Source organism: Rhamphochromis sp. 'chilingali' (assembly GCF_963969265.1).
Source record: "Rhamphochromis sp. 'chilingali' genome assembly, chromosome: 12".
Lineage (NCBI taxonomy): Eukaryota > Metazoa > Chordata > Actinopteri > Cichliformes > Cichlidae > Rhamphochromis > Rhamphochromis sp. 'chilingali'.
In genome coordinates, this window is record NC_137939.1 from 1,300,140 (window position 1) to 1,316,444 (window position 16,305).

The 16,305-nt window shown below is 40.3% G+C and overlaps 3 protein-coding genes across 8 annotated transcripts; 2 read left to right on the forward strand and 1 right to left on the reverse strand.

The window, feature by feature from the left end:
* Positions 1-2,122: 2,122 nt before the first annotated feature.
* Positions 2,123-7,643, reverse strand: etv7 (ETS variant transcription factor 7). Of its 5 annotated transcripts, none has more exons than XM_080899359.1 (10): positions 7,559-7,643; positions 7,099-7,155; positions 6,753-6,809; positions 6,461-6,625; positions 6,207-6,383; positions 4,940-5,068; positions 4,701-4,844; positions 3,362-3,504; positions 3,107-3,207; positions 2,125-3,009 (listed from the first exon to the last, which is right to left on the reverse strand). In XM_080899359.1, the coding sequence occupies exons 4-10, from the start codon at positions 6,522-6,524 to the stop codon at positions 2,820-2,822; spliced, it is 948 nt and encodes a 315-aa protein (XP_080755485.1). In that variant the 5' UTR covers positions 6,525-6,625; positions 6,753-6,809; positions 7,099-7,155; positions 7,559-7,643; the 3' UTR covers positions 2,125-2,819. The 5 variants fall into 5 exon arrangements, with proteins under 5 accessions (XP_080755484.1, XP_080755485.1, XP_080755482.1 ...); XM_080899356.1 differs by having other exon boundaries at positions 6,753-6,891; XM_080899355.1 differs by lacking the exon at positions 7,559-7,643 and adding an exon at positions 7,232-7,340 and having other exon boundaries at positions 6,753-6,891.
* Positions 7,618-10,269, forward strand: LOC308407586 (putative methyltransferase YdaC). Of its 2 annotated transcripts, none has more exons than XM_080899361.1 (4): positions 7,618-7,765; positions 8,091-8,347; positions 9,377-9,557; positions 9,665-10,269. In XM_080899361.1, exons 2-4 carry the CDS (start codon positions 8,093-8,095, stop codon positions 9,859-9,861), a joined length of 633 nt encoding a protein of 210 aa, XP_080755487.1. In that variant the 5' UTR covers positions 7,618-7,765; positions 8,091-8,092; the 3' UTR covers positions 9,862-10,269. The 2 variants fall into 2 exon arrangements, with proteins under 2 accessions (XP_080755487.1, XP_080755486.1); XM_080899360.1 differs by having other exon boundaries at positions 7,628-7,761.
* Positions 10,270-11,420: 1,151 nt separating this feature from the next.
* On the forward strand, positions 11,421-16,287 carry ube2t (ubiquitin-conjugating enzyme E2T (putative)). The gene is made up of 7 exons (XM_080897797.1): positions 11,421-11,578; positions 11,849-11,958; positions 12,677-12,746; positions 12,847-12,952; positions 13,530-13,628; positions 14,366-14,449; positions 16,010-16,287. Exons 2-7 carry the CDS (start codon positions 11,850-11,852, stop codon positions 16,124-16,126), a joined length of 585 nt encoding a protein of 194 aa, XP_080753923.1. The 5' UTR covers positions 11,421-11,578; position 11,849; the 3' UTR covers positions 16,127-16,287.
* Positions 16,288-16,305: the final 18 nt, after the last annotated feature.

Sequence of the window (16,305 nt, forward strand, 5' to 3'; positions counted from 1 at the left end):
TCACACGCGTCCAAGTACTCCACAGCGTGGCTGGCATGAAAGGGTATAAAAGAAGAGAAACTAATGACATGGCCTCCTTGTTCACCTGATCTGAACCCCATTGAGAACCTGTGGTCCATCATCAAATGTGAGATTTACAAGGAGGGGAAACAGTACACCTCTCTGAACAGTGTCTGGGAGGCTGTGGTTGCTGCTGCACGCAATGTTGATGGTGACCAGATCAAAACACTGACAGAATCCATGGATGGCAGGCTTTTGAGTGTCCTTGCAAAGAAAGGTGGCTATATTGGTCGCTGATTTGTTTTTGTTTTGTTTTTGAATGTCAGAAATGTATATTTGTGAATGTGGAGATGTTATATTGGTGTCACTGGTAAAAATAAATAATTGAAATGGGTATATATTTGTTTTTTGTTAAGTTGCCTAATAATTATGCACAGTAATAGTCACCTGCACACACAGATATCCCCCTAAAATAGCTCAAACTAAAAACAAACTAAAAACTACTTCCACAAACATTCAGCTTTGATATTAATGAGTTTTTTGGGTTCATTGAGAACATGGTTGTTGTTCAATAATAACATTATTCCTCAAAAATACAACTTGCCTAATAATTCTGCACTCCCTGTAGAAGGTTCTGCACTGGAGGCTAATGGGACTGTTAATGTCTAAGATTAAAACACTCGTTTTGTTGAGTTGTGACCTTTACTTCAGTCGTGTTGTTAATGTGGTGAGGTTTCTAAAGTTGGAAACAGTGATTTAGCATCACCCAGGCTCCTGTAGCAATTACTGACTTCCGCCTGATCTTTACGTCATGCAGTGTTGCCTGTTGGACACAGGAGTCACATGAGATGTCTGACTCCTGACAGATAATGTTACTATTGTCTGCAAGTAGGCGACTCTTGACTTTCTTAAAATTAAATTAACCTCTTAAGCTCCAAGCCTAACTGATCTCCTGCCTTTTGCCCTCGTATCAGGAGGCGTTGGGGCTTAAGGGGTTAATTTGGTGTATGTCTGTTGTGTACCTCATTAAGCATTATACACCAATAATAAACTAGCTTTTCTAACTTTCTTAACTTTACTTTACTTGGTACTTTACATGCATTTTTTAAGCAAAGCTGACTTATTTTTGCAGTGTTGGATATTAGAGGAGACATTGATGTAATGTAAGCTGCTCTGGTATTTTGCTCAAACCATGCCAGCTACCTAGACAGTTTCAAATGAACTTAATCTCAATGTAACAGATGCGGCTTTTATACTATTTGGATCAAATCGACATGTTGAATAAGTAAATTATCGAACTGATTTGCATTCAGGTGGGGACATAAAAAGCTGAAATGTCAGTTTACAGTCTACGTCTGTGCTGCCATCTGTCTGATCTGTTTAATTAACATCAAACTGACAAAGTGGAGATGGATATGTAAGCCTGTGAAACACTCTACACAAGCCTCTATTTTACGAATTCTACAGCTCCAGCTGAACAGAGTTATTATACCTAATAGGTCAAAATGTTTTTAGGCCCATACTGTAAAAACTGCATTGTCAAAGATGGGTGTAGTAAAAGACGAGCATCCGCAGATGACGAGTAAATCAGCCATGGCTCAGCCAGTCTTGTTTAAGGCCTGTCTTATAACATGTGGTGACTTTTTGTCTTTTCCTTAAAACTAAAAATATTCAAAAGCTGAACCACTGTAGGAAATACGAGTATTTGAATCATTGAATTGTAAATCCTATTAAATTTACAACAGCACCCCCTGCTGGCAAAATTCAGACCATTCAACTGTCATGAGTGAATATTGCAATTGTTTAGCAACGATCTATTTTTGTCCTGACGTTTGGCTTGTCATAAGAAGTTAACTTTATCATTTTCATCTCAGAAAAACATTTATATGAAATGTTTTACCAACATATATAATTGGGATAGCTCAGTAGGTAGAGTGGTTGCCCCATGATCGGAAGGTCGGGGGTTCAAATCCACTGAACGGCTGCCCTGAGGTGCCCCTGAGCGAGGTACCGTCCCTGCACACTGCTCCCTGGGTGTCCAGTGGCTGCCCACTGCTTCACTGAGTGAATGGGTTAAATGCAGAGAGAAATTTCCCCTCAGGGACAATAAAGTATACATTAAAATATTTATTTTTCCAAAGCAAGTTCAATGCAAACTTTTCACACACACACACAATGAAACACCAAATACTTAACCTACGGATAGAAAAAGCTGCTTTCCACCACTGAAAAAAATAACAATTTGTAAAAATCCCAATCTGAGCTACGCTGAAGATTTCAAGGTATTACTACGTAAGCTGAAACTTTCAGATACCCTACCAAAAATGGGAGATAATAACCTGACATTTTGACTTATTGATGGCAATTTTTTTCTAGTGGTGGAAACAATCTTGAATATTAACCAGCATTCAAAACAAAAACAGTTATTTATCCTCTCTTATGTTATTAAACTCGTATTGGACTGTAGTCATTTCCAACCCATAGCTGCAAGACCTGTAAAGTTTATGAAAATAACTGTTATGTGATTATATTGAACGAAGCAGATAATTTTAAGTTTTGCTGGCTGGATAATTCTGTGATTAATTTCACAGTTTTCCTCACTCTTAATATTAGTGTTTACCCAGATCACAGTTATACACACATTGATTCAGAGAAAAAAAAAAAATAATAATCTCACAGTAAACAACACAACTGTGTTTTTTCAGACTGTACATGCATTTTTTCCTCCCCTGAAAGCTCAAACCACGAGATAAATATATTACAACCTCCTATTTTATTCGGTAAGAGCCGTGCTGCTACACATGATCCACGGTTTTATTCTATCTCACTGGTGCACCAGTCGGGGGAGGCTGTGGAGACGTCCGATCAGGGGAAACCTCAAAATGGTCTTCAGAGAACTCTTGTGTAGGACTGGAGTCCGGGAAGTCGCCATCGTGAGGTGGAGTGTGCTCCAGGGCGCCGGAAGCCTCGACCTGCTGTTTCTTGATATCTTGAGGGAGTTTCAGAAACCTGAATGGTGGCGACGAACAGGCAGGAAGGATGAGTTTGAATGTTATTTAAGAGGAAAATAGAAAGCGGATGACAAAGAAAGGAGCAGAGACGAGACCTGAAAAGGAGTTTTTGTCCTCTTTCTTTTTTGATAATGTTCAGTTTGTAGTAATGCCGTAAAGCCCGAGACATTTTCTCATACGTCATATTTTCTCGGTTCTGTAAAAAGAGATCATGCATCATTAGTCATGCAAGTCATGCACTACATTATTCACTTTTCCCCAATGTTCCCTGCTTTTTTCTGTTTTGTTTTATTCTCCACCTGTGTAGCCGTTTTTCCTGATGGATGAAGCACAGAGAACTGGGAACTCACCTTGTGGTTTCCCCAGAGCCGTGCCAATCCATTGGGGTCCACCACCCTGAAAACCAAGCTGTCCGGATCTTCCCATCGAATGTATTCTTGGTAACGGTCATCACAAAGCAACTGATACACATAGTCCCACAGCAGCCTGCACTCTGGCCATGATTAGAAGAGTAATAACACACGTGTTGGCAGAACTTACACTACTGTCACAAATATACGTATTTAAAGTTCAATTCAGTACCATTTAGTATATTTTCACTCTCAGTGCCACGTTCCAATAAACACGTATAAAAATGGCGTAGTCACAAGTGTACATGCACTAATCATGTGGATGAATGCCACGGTCATTTACATCTTTTAATGATTTATTCGACCTGTTCTTGTACAGCAGACATCTTTAACGACTTTAGAAAACAAGAACTAGGTACACAAGTTTATATTTATTTTAGGTTCTCTCTAATCCACACAGGGTCAACAGTATATATACACAGGCTCACTAACATATAGTTGAATGTCCCACAGCAAGATGCATTTAGTAGCCATCAACAAGCCACTTACCATTCATCTTGGCAGAAATGGTCAAATTCATGTAAATTGGTTGGTTTCCTGGTTTTGAGAGTAGTCGCACTGTTCGAATAACTTGTACTTACACACACTTGCTGATAATATTGGAATCTGGAGTTGTTTAGAAATTTCAAGAGACCTTCTGAAGTTCTATCTGTGTTCTTTCTTTTTTATTATTTTGGTAAAGAGAAACGACCAATTGTAGTTAAACAACACTGCAGGACTTTCATCACCACTTATTAAGAGATTTAAGTGAATGTATGTATACTTTTCTCCCTGTGTGGATCAGAGAAAGTCATTAAAGATGTATGTTGTACAATCATTCCACCCGGACAAAGAACAGTTCAAAGAAAATCATTAAAAGCCTCAAATTGCCACGACATTCGCGCTCATGACGAGGAAACTTCTCACCACAAGTGTACCTGTAAGCCTGACATTAACATATCATTTTGAGCCGTCATTTAGACATAACAAAAGAATAAAATAGCCAACTATTGAATATTTAAAGCGCAGGTCCACTTTTGGGTTATTGCTTCAGGATGTTGTGTCTGTTTTGCTCTTTACCTCACAAACAAATCCAACGTGTTGGACTTAAAATAGTTTCTAGGAAACTGAGTGTGTTCATGTTATTGGTGCATTTGCTGATTGTATATAAAATGCTGTTTATGATATATGAGATTTTTTTTCTTCACTTTTTAAAGAGACACGGTTTTAACAATTCTGTGTGTTTTCTGTGATTAAATACATGAAGAGCACAATAGTCAACAAATTATTGTAACAATACCCGGGATGCGACCGTTTGCCTTGTGCAGCGGACTCCTTGGCTTATGTCGACTGGAGAGGTTCAGAGGCTCCGGGGTGATGTTCTTCGTTTGGGGATTACACTCATCCTGATTGTGGTGCAATGTTGAGGTACCCGCTGATCCGTCTGAGAGACACAGACGGCAACAAAGAAATGAAGCCTCTGAAACAGTAGGAATTGCAGGACAATTTACTTCTGCTATGGCCATTTGTCATACTCACTCTTTTGTGTGAGTGGTGCAGACAAGGTGTAGCAGATGGGGCTATCTGTAAGGGCTGACACTGATTTTGGCTGGCTGCTTACAGTGGCCCCGACAGCAGCCAACACTGTGGTGGTGAAAGCGGGTAAAACTGTGAGTCAGAAATATGAGGAAATGTGAAACGCTAAAGTGAAAGTAAAAGTGACTTTACAGCCACATGAACATTTTATAATATCAGGCTTAGCACAAGCTAATGTTTAACACAGAGACTGTTTTACTTCTAGCAGACAGAGCGCAGAACAAAGTCATTCTTCTGAACTTGAGAGTTAAAGGATCCTTTTTCCAGGAAACTGAAGACCATTGGCCAACACATTCTTTTTCTGGGAAAGATTATACAGTTGTTTTGCTTGACAAACGTTTGTGGGTGTGTGTCTTTGTGTAGTGTACGCATACACCATTTATGGTTCTGGTACTTCAGCATTTCCATTTCTTCATCATTATAAATTATGTGATAACTGCTTAACGCATCATGTAATTAGGTGAGCAAATAAAATCCGTTTTTGCAGAGAAGTCAATCAAAGTACCCAATCACAAAATAATGAGGGTTTATTTCATCTTTGCCAGCGAATCACTATTCCTCACATGTGAAGAAAAAGCACAGAGCAAAGGAAAACATTTCAGTTAGGGGTGAGCAAACATTGATTAGCGTCAGTCTTTAAATTTGGGGGATAAGAAGTCAATGGATGTCCTCACATGTAGAGTAAAACAAAAGTGGGAAAGAGAAAGGATTCCCACGTGATATGTTTGCACATGTGGTAGATCAGGAAGTATTCACACCCACGATCCAACCAGAATAAACGAGTTCTTATGTGGATACAAATGTTCCTGAAGACTAGAGATCCTCCTAAAACTTTACAAGAGGCAGAGCCTCTGATGAGAACCAAACCAAAGATGCTTTTATCTATTATTCTGTACACAGACCAACAGGTAATGTTCAGTGTGTCCAATCATGGCCACATTCAAATCTAAACAAAAACATTTCTCTCTCCCTGTGTGTCTTTGTTGAATTACTGTACACAACACACTGCTACGTTTCTTGTCATTTCTTTAAATTTTACTCTATTTTTTCTTTTTTTACATTCTATTGCTGATCTAATGCATTTTCTTTTTTGCCCCATGTAAAGCACTCTGAGTCTACAACTTGTGTACAAATACATCTGTCTGCCTTTACACTGAACTGTAGTATAGCAGTATATATATTTATAAATGTACTCCTTAATTTTACTCACCCGGGGTGCCACTGACTTTGGGAGACTGTGGCTCTTGGACTGTGTGAGCGATTACCTGGCAGCTGACTGGACCCTGAAGGTGTCCAGCTGCCACGGGAGGAGTTGTGTTAGGCGGGTCACATACCACACTCCTCCTCTGCTGCTTCACACACTGAAGGATCTCATACAGAACATCACCTGCAGAAAAATGAGGGATTTCATATGAAAATGCAGCCACGGAAACAGGTGACTTCGATCTACTAACTCATGTCCACCTGAGCTGGGGCAGCGGCGTCTGAAGTCCTCCTTAGTGAGGAGACACAAGGCTCTGCCGTTCATCTCAAATCGGCCCTTCTCCGGCCGGCGCAGCGAGTACTCCTTTTGAGCCCAGTGGAGCCACAGGGAAACATCATCTTTATCCCACAGGGACGGGTTAATTCCTGGAAACAATAAATGCATCATTTCAAATCTAATGTGCTTGCAGAAGGTGCTGCATATGTGTATCTGCAGTCATATCTGCAATTAATATTAACAGATAAGTAGAACAGAGAGGATAATTTAACTCACTCAGCCTTCCAGGCAGATGCCACAAGTCTTCTTGAGTGGGAGGACTAACCAAAGGATCTTGGGTAGGTGGGGAGTGATGCACAGTGGGATAAATGTTGACTTGCTTTTCACGTACAATCGATGGAGGACTGTTTTCTTGCTACAAAACATCGATACAAATGGCTATAGTCACAGTACTCAGCAGTTTTGGAGCAGCAATGCTGAGCGACAGAGAGCATAAACAACAGCTGCTGGTCACCGTCCAACGACTAAGGCACGAAAGCTCAAACAAAAACTGAGTCGGATTCCAGGTTTGTGGTTTTAGACCACAGGCTTTGAAAGATTTGCCCCTGAAAGACTAACTTACCTTGATCAAAGGTGACGGGGAAACGCTCTCCATGGAGACGTCCTTTAATCTGCTCGACTGCACAGAAAACAGAGGGATTTCCTCATGAGCAGAATGAAAACAAACTTCGGGTCACGTCTCAAACAAAACTCACTTTTAAACGAACACACTCGAAGATTTTTTTAAACGCCACTATTTTCACAATCAACCCTTCCGGGAAATGAAAACGAAAGAAATATAATCCCTGCAGGGGGGTGTGTGCAAAATAGGATGATTGGAGGAAGCAACGACAGAGGACATTTCCAAAACCTTTGACTGCACTTGTTTAGACACGCAGTAGTATATTTACAGAATCGCTGCAGCAGACGCTCTCGTTCATAAATGAAATGCGGGTGGAGGGAGGGTGACACCTATTTTTGTTTTATTTTTTGAATAGTTTTTATTTCTCTTTCTTTCTTTTTCGCTATTACGCAATACATACATGAGCGGTAACCCGTGTGGCCAGAAAATACAAGAAAACTACAGGAAGTGGTCGATGATAAGAAGTGCCAGAGATACTTAAGAGGTGTAGGACACCCCGGAACGGAGCAGCGCGTGCGCCGATGAAGCACAAGCTCCTCCCACTACCAGGAAGACTAAACTGCGGCGTGGCTGAGAGCCGACGAGCGCTGACTGTAAACGAAAGTAGGTAAGCGCTTTATCCGGGCAACTGGCACCGAGAGTCAGAGGGGCAGCCATGTTGTCCTGTACTCTGAGTCTGTAAATCTACAAGTTTCAATCAAGTGCTCAACTTTAATTGGTTATTCAGTAATAACAATGTTAATAAACTTCTACTTGGCTTTGAAACAAATCAGCGGATTAAACATTAACTGCGCAACAAATAATGATAAGCAAAGTCCAGCCACACTGTGAGGGCGAACCATGTATAACATGTTATACACCGTGTCCTCACGTTGAACACCGCTGAACCTGAAAGCAGAAAGTTTTAGCCAAATATTTCATGTTTTTTTCAGTCATGTGGGCTGAACCACTGGGGAAACAGCTGGGCCGTCCCACGCGATCACTTGCAGGGTGGTTGGTGAGCAAGTGGCTCACAGCTTACAATCAGGTCCTGGAGGAGAGTGCTGTGCAGCTGTGTGCCATCCAACCTGGGGACACTGTGCTGGAGCTGGGCCATGGCCCTGGTCTGGGTCTACAGTCTGCAGCCAAACTGCTCACGGGCCCCACAGGCCACCTTATAGGGGTGGATTACTCAGAGTACATGCACCAGGTGAGGTAGAAAGAGTGGAATAAACAAGTCAAATTCAAGTTTATTTAATACATGTGGGTTGTTACTGTTACGAAGAGTGTCTTTGAAAAAGAGTAAAAGCACACAGCTTTGTTGTGGCCTCTTCAGCCTTGCTAAAGCAGACACATTGCAAGCCTTTAAAAAGAAAATGCACTATTTCGGAGAAAATACGCACACTGGCCACTTATTTCGTTACTTCACCGGCTTCAGAGCTGCCTGAGTTATCTGTGTCATAGATTCAACAAGGTGCTGAAAACATTTCTTTGATTTTGGTCCATATTGACATGAGGGAAAAATCACATTGTTGCTGCAGATTTGGCTGCTGGACACCCATGAAGTGATACCACCATATCTCAGAGGTATCCTCTTAAATTGAGATGATGTGGAGGCCATTTAAAGTCAGAATGAAACACTTGATGTTTAAAATCTAATTTAAAATCTCCCCAAAACTAACATAGATGTAACACTGTCTGTGTAGCTGGATTTAAGAAATAAGAGCTTAAAGTTTTTAAAACACGTTTAGCGCCATCTTGTGTCAGTGGAGAATGTGACATCACTAATGTGCTGATGTCTCCACTGATGCTGTGAGTTTATGCCAGCTAATTATTAACAGAACCAATAACTCATAATGAGACTAAAATCAGTTTAAGGGGTCACCTTTGTGCTGCCCGTGGCTGCAACAATGAGTTTTACGTTAAAACCAAGGATTCTGAACCTAAATGCCACAGCAGAAATCATGAACCATCAGACCATGCAGAGTTTTCCAATCTTCTGTCAAGCCCATGCAAATTAGCGTCTACTAGTGAACAATGTCCTGTTCTGAACTGATCGCACCTGGTGTGGTCTGGCCCAGCTTCTTTAAGGTTTGATGTGTTGTGCGTTCTTCTGCATACCTTTGTTGTATATTAAATAAATAAATAAAAATCAAGCACTGCTGAGCAGGCAGCTAAGACCTAAGAAAAGCATAGCTGCTAATCAGGGACAATATTGTAATTCTTCTGTGTCTGACAGATGGCAAAGAAACAAATGATGGAACTTATAGCGAGTAAAAAAGTGACGCTCCACCACTGTGACGTAGCAGCAATGCCTCTCAGAGACAGCACTGTGGACAGAGTCTTTCACTGTAACTGCTACTACTTCTGGCCTGATCTTAGAAAAGGAGCCGCAGAAATACACCGGGTGATGAAGCCAGGTAATGCCATGACAGTCAGGCAAACTTTATTTACAGATTTAGTTCCAAAACTTGTCTTTAAATAATGATTCTCAAATTGAATTTCCCCATCTTTTTAACCCACCCAGGAGCCCTGATGGTCACAACTCTGAGGCTTTCTCGTGTGGCTACGATAGCAGCGAAGGGGGTGATGCCAGGGGAAAACTGGCGCCCAGAGGCCTACATGGCAGCTCTGAGAGACTCCGGCTTCACTGATGTCAGAATGGAGGACAAGCAGGACAGAAACATTACTTTTCAGGCTATCTTTGCCACTGCCTTCAAATAAGATACTTATGCAATTATGAAGTTTAGTGTGATTACATCAGTCATTAATGGTCTTCCTTTTGAAGATGGATAAACTTGAACTTATCATAATGATAAACATATACAGATGAGAAGTTTTATATCATTTTCTGTCATTCCCTACGTGCAATGTTCTTACATCAGTACCAGTATACAGTATGGTGATTTTAAAGCTTCAAAACAGCATTACTGTGAAAAGTGGAAATAAAACATAATGAAGAACTCTATGGAGGAAACCCAACTGTATGAATGTGTAATCATGCAATAAATGGAAAACAGGAATAAAAGAATTAGAAAGAATAAAACACACAAGATGATACCAAAGTCTTATAGTGCTTCTGCTGTCAAAATAAAACAAAACTCATGGTGTCAGCTCCACCAAGAAATGATATATTTGGTAGCGTTGGGGTGTGTGTCATTTTGTCCTTAAACTCAAAAGCTCAAAAGCTTTTGAATGAATTCTGATCAAACTTTGCAAAGTGGGGACGTGTTAACAATCCATTAATAATTACTTTACATCCATCAACTTAATAATTGATGGATGTAAAGTCCACAAAAAGCATCTTAAAAGATTTTAAAATGTCATATCATAACTGACCTCTGTCCTTCAGGGTCAACAGATGGATCTGAAGGTCCAAGTGATAATGTGATATCAAGTTACTTATTACAGTTATGTTTCGTACTGTCACATAGACATACAGGCATTTAATTATACATGGGGATTATAAATATCGCGTTACTTTGGGCCTCTGTCTTCTTCTTCGAGGTTAAATAAGGTCAAACTTTAATAAAAAATAAAGTCTACTGCACTTTTGCACTGGCAACATTTGGGAAATGATACTGTTATATGGGGTCAGTATCACATTATAGTTTGCTTCCAAATATAATTTCATATTTGACCTCTGATCTCGCTTTTACATTTCACCTGTGTCTTCTTTTCATTCAAGTTTACCCAAAATGCCTATATCTTTAAAGAAAGTGTTGTCAAGAAAAAGATGATGAACTGCTTTGTTAGTTAGATATACGGTAGTGTAAATTGTAGTGCAATATTAGATCACATGCTCAGGTCTTTTAAACCCTTTTTTTTTTACAAGTCAGTACCTATTATCCATTACCTACTCCTAGACAATATTTGTGTAACCAAAGTATACATTTGTCATGCCACCCTTATTTGAAACCTCTTAAATTACATTTGAAAAGAACAAAGAAAACTAAATTCATATATTGAAAATACACAAATATTACCTTATAAGTAAATACCGACTAGAGACCAGAGAGTCACCAGGAGACGCTTCTTGTTCCTTTTTGTAAGGCTATAAATGAAAAGTGATTTTAGTATCCTCTAAGAATCATATTTCACACATACACATGAATGGTTAGTTGCCCAGTGTTTCGAGCGGCAAGCAGAGAGGCTACTGGATTGCAGGATGATCACTGTAACACTGTTAAATTAAAAATAAAAATGATGCTGTGTTATTTGTGCGCAGAAGTAGCCTCCTGGTAGCTCACACTCGGGACCACACGGTGGCGGTAATTCATCTGAATAAATCCAACAGAAGAAGAAGAGCGGCGCGCGGGCGGTGCATACGTAAGGAGAGGGAAATCCAAAACAGAGTCGATGACGCTGCTTCGCCGAGAGCTGTGAAACTGACATTTCGATTAAGATAGACAGTGATTATCAAGTGCACAGCTGATAAAAAGTAAGTAAACGAGAGGTGCTCTCCACCTGACAAGTTGTTATTAGACTTTTTGCACTAAGAAGGTGTTTATTTCTCGGCCTTCACATTAGTAAGCAAAGGCGTTAGCTCAGCATCACAAGAAGGCAGCTAACATCACAAACAAACCACTGTCTCATTGAGCAATTTGACAGTAAATGTTCTACGTTTAGGATTAAATTATTACAAGCGTGTGTGGAGACTGACCCACGAACTTTAAGTGTAACGCTAATTAGCCAGCTGCCTGTTTTTCAGAATGCAGAGGGCTTCTCGTTTGAAACGTGAACTTCAAATGCTAAGCACCGAGCCCCCCCCTGGGATAACATGCTGGCAGACCGAAGATCAGATAGACGACCTCCGGGCACGTATGTACTACTGTGTCACTTAAACGACTAAAGCTATACTTGCCAGACACTTTCTTATGTGCGTTGCTAGTACCAGGTTGGACCTCTGTGTTGCCTTCACAACTATCGTAATTTTTAACTGCGGCGGTGCCCAGTGTGGTCTCTGCTCCTGCGGCCCGTCTGCTTCTAAATTTGATGCGTTATGCGTTCATCGAGGCTCTTTTGGATTGTTTCCTTCCTATCAGCTCAAACCAGCGTAGCCATTTTCCTCTGACCTCTGAAATCAGTGGGGCATTTTGACCCAGATCTGCTGCTCACTGAACATTTTTCATTTTGGACATTTCTCTGTGCATTCTAGAGATGCTTATGTGGAAAATCTCAGTAGATCAGCAGGTCCTGAAAGAGTCTCACCACCATATCTGGCACTAACAAAATCACGTTACTAGCAAAGTCACTTAAATCGGCTTTCCTTCCGATTCTGATGCTCAGTTTGAACTTCAGCAGGTTGCAATGATCATGTCTATATGCCATAATGCACTGAGTTGATGCCTCGTGATTAGCTGATTGTCAGACAGTTGAACAGGTGTACCTAACAAATTGCCAAGATACATTTACCTATACTATATACTCAGAATATTTCACCTGATTAAGATCACTCTGACATCCATTTTTGCAGTGGATCCTGTCATTAAAATATATCAAATACATGACCATATCTTTAACCCCTGTTATGTTCCAGAGATACTGGGTGGATCAGGAACTCCTTATGATGGTGGAGTCTTCTCCTTGGAGGTCAAGATTCCAGAGAGGTACTTCTTCTTTGAGCTTTAACGTCGATGGGTTTCTCTCTACTAGTTACATGTTCTCACTCCACTCTAGCAGGACTGACATGCTTTTTTTTTCTCTTAGGTACCCGTTTGAGCCTCCCAAAATACGATTCTTGACTCCAATCTACCATCCAAACATTGACAATTCAGGACGGATCTGCCATGATGCTCTTAAACTGCCACCAAAGGTTATAAGAGATTTCCAGTACATAATAAACTCTTTATTTCTTTTTTTTTTTCTTTTTTCTTCTTTTTTTTTTTTCTTTTTTTTTTCTTTTTTTTTCTTTTTACAGAAAAAATACAGAGGCTGATGAATGTGAGATGTTGTGGTTAACTCTGTGGCCTCCATCTGTGATCTCAATAATAAAGCTGTATGTGTGGAAGCCTGAGAGCCAAATAAAAGTCTGTCTCAGTTCTTAGCTATTCTTTTTTTTTTATAAAAACAATAATCTGGGTGTCCCCAACCTCTAACAAAAACGTGGGTTAAAGCGAAAAATTTACGGCCTCCCCGTCGGGGAATCACTGCACTAAACCCTTGTGCAGTACCTTTGTTTGTCCATGATCACAGCCCTTTGGGCTGGTGGCGCTCTACACCATTGACGCACATGTATATTTCTCCACCTTGTGGCCAAAGACGGTATTACACCCGTGACTCCCCGTAAACTCTTTATTTCAACACCATTACATGGTGGACACAAGGATATATGTTGCATTTTATACATTTCAGATGTAGTGTTGTCTTTATATTTCTTTTTTTTTTTTCAGGGTGCCTGGAAGCCATCTCTAAACATCTCCACAGTCCTCACTTCCATACAGCTACTCATGGCGGAGCCAAATCCAGACGACCCCCTGATGGCTGATATAGTGAGTCACACATAGTGTGTTGTCCATCCTGTACGTCCAGCTATCTATCATGCACAATCTGTCTGTGGTGGTTTATTTTATTTTTAGAAAATTGTGAGTTACCTATATTGTCATGTAACAGTAGCTCTTTATTTTAAAAAAACAAAAAAAAAAACAGTTTTAAAGACATTGTCTTGACTAAAATACATAGTTCCGTTTTTAATTGATTCAAATTCATCCCTGGAAATAAAAGGTATCCTAAGTCAGCGGTCCCCAACCCCCGGGCCTCGGACCGGTACCGGTCCGTGAGTCGTTTGGTGCCGGGCCGTGAGAGTAGAGGCTCAGGTGTGAAATGTTTGGTTTTTATCGGTTTTCAGCGTTATTTTGTTATCGTTTTTATCATTAACTCGGTTTTCTTGGGTCTTTTCACGTGTGTTATGAATAAATCTTATTTTTTTCGGTACCAATACTAGTTTTCTTTTGTTGTATTTATCCACGACACCTTAAAGGCCGGTCCGTGAAAATATTGTCGGGCATAAACCGGTCCGTGGCGCAAAAAAGGTTGGGGACCGCTGTGCTAAGTAATTAAAGACAAGTCCGGGAGTGTGGTAAATGCCAAAATGACTTGTTTAGATGCAAGTCAAAAACCCCTTTAAGCTAAAACCTGTTGGGTTAGAGAGCAGCTGTGTTCAGCTGTAGCACAGTGAATGATTCGATAATCCAACTTTATACTTTTATCTATTTTTCCCGTAATTTAGTCATCGGAATTCAAATACAACAAACACCTGTTTATGGAGAAGGCCAGGAAGTGGACACAAGAACATGCCGTCCAGAAGAATTCTGTGAGTTACTAAGGACTTATATAATATAATATAATTATAATTATTAATCATTTAATGTAATTACACTCTGACTGCTGCTCTATTCTTAGTCACATGATTCCTGTCACTTGCTCCACAACAATGTTAATGTATTAGTTGTGTGCACTGTTTTATTTGACCCACATGGTTGTGCTGTGCTCCTGCAATAGAACATTATAGGCCGAGTAAATAGAACTTGTTTATTTGCAGTCGCATTAAAGTGAAAATAACCTCCTTGTAATTGCACTGATTTTTTTTTGCATTCTGTGATTGGGGGTTGAGGGTGTTGCATACTCGACCTCTGGACAAACCTCAATTGTAAGGTGACTGCACAGATTGCCTAGAGGAAAGCAACTTGTCCAAACAATTCAGATTGACTGTAATCACTCCCAGAAAGATTGGCAAGGTTTTGCAAATATTTGCTCTCTAATCTATAAACACAGAGAGATTGCTAGCATGTGACAGCTGATTTAAGTTAGTTAGTCAGTCAGAGCAACTGAGCTGGCAATTGTTACTGTATAAAAGCAAAGTTGTCAAGCACGTATGGCACTTTGCAGTTAGATTGCTGTCCTGCAGCAATCATGTCACTTTGTGGAGGAACTTCTGAATTTATGGAAACAGGTGGCAAGAGATGTGGAATTTTGCTACTAATCTTACTACTTAATCATGACAAACATTTTGCGTGTTATTACCAGCTTGCCCTCATTCAGCTGCAAAATGGAAGGGGATCAGTTTCATCCCTTTTTTACGGCTTTGAGGATGGCGGCAAAACGTTGCTTCAGAGACTGCTTCTTCGAAGCGTTCAAATTGGAGGCAATGAGACTGCAAGGTCATTGCACATGGTTGCAACAATTTTGATCATGCTACAGTGTCCAGCCACTGTTTTCCCTACTGTAACTATAGTGTAATCTCGCCATAAGAACAGTTTCTTCCCCTCTGCTGTTGGACACATGAACAATAACCGTATGACTGTTCCCACCACTAACACATGACCCTACGCTGTGTTCACTGCATCATTCCATGTTTGGCACTGATCACCACCTGCACTCATGTATATATCATGTATATATCTATCTACTTAGCACTTTTAATTCTTATTCTCATTTTTATTTTCATGTCTATTTAAGCTTAATTTATAACAGTATGTTTGCACTGAAGCACCGCAGCAATTTCCTAATGTTGTAAACCCGCTCAACATTTGGCAATAAAACCCTTTCTGATTCTGATTACTAATGGAGTGCATCATGTACATCTGCACTGCTCAGAAAAACTAAAGGAACACGAGCTGGCCAACCTCTGGTGGGATCCAAATATTACTCATGCTAGCAGTAGTGACACTGACCCCAGCCAAATGTAAAAATGGTGGAAAAAACTGAGACAACATGTCATGAGGGTGCGCTACATTTTCACCTGTAGTGCACCTGTATATAATTTCATTAACAACCCCCTCTGCTACTTACCCCAGCAGTTTAACTGACTCGATGATTTTCTGGTTTAGGAGGAGTAGGGTGTTTTGTTTTTTAATGCATTTTTTCTCCCCAGGGTGTTGTGGATGGCAACAAAGAAAATACTCCTGATCAGAAAGCATCAACCCGAAAAAGAGAAGCGCACAGTGTGCAGCAGGAAGCAGAAGATCCAGCAAAGAGAACCTGTGTGTAGTTTCCACCTCACCTGAGAAAACTGACACCTTGTTAGAACTGTGGTATTAATTTTATACACAGATGTAAGACTTGTCTTCCTGTTTTTAAATGTATGTGGATGGCTGTATGTATAATGTGCGTGCTTGTGTTGTGATATTAAAGTTTCATTTTATTAATGTATTTCAGAGTGCCTGGACT

Coding starts and splice junctions, on each gene's coding strand:
- LOC308407586 (XM_080899360.1), top strand. CDS start 7,680: ATGAAGCACAAGCTCCTCCCACTACCAGGAAGACTAAACTGCGGCGTG. Junction 7,762..8,090: donor AGCGCTGACTGTAAACGAAA/GTAGGTAAGCGC, acceptor TGTTTTTTTCAG/TCATGTGGGCTGAACCACTG. Junction 8,348..9,376: donor ACTCAGAGTACATGCACCAG/GTGAGGTAGAAA, acceptor TGTGTCTGACAG/ATGGCAAAGAAACAAATGAT.
- ube2t (XM_080897797.1), top strand. CDS start 11,850: ATGCAGAGGGCTTCTCGTTTGAAACGTGAACTTCAAATGCTAAGCACC. Junction 11,959..12,676: donor GATAGACGACCTCCGGGCAC/GTATGTACTACT, acceptor GTTATGTTCCAG/AGATACTGGGTGGATCAGGA. Junction 12,953..13,529: donor CTCTTAAACTGCCACCAAAG/GTTATAAGAGAT, acceptor TTTTTTTTTCAG/GGTGCCTGGAAGCCATCTCT.
- etv7 (XM_080899356.1), bottom strand. CDS start 7,131: ATGGAGAGCGTTTCCCCGTCACCTTTGATCAAG. Junction 6,892..7,098: donor CCCCGTCACCTTTGATCAAG/GTAAGTTAGTCT, acceptor GATGTTTTGTAG/CAAGAAAACAGTCCTCCATC. Junction 6,626..6,752: donor GCATCTGCCTGGAAGGCTGA/GTGAGTTAAATT, acceptor TATTGTTTCCAG/GAATTAACCCGTCCCTGTGG.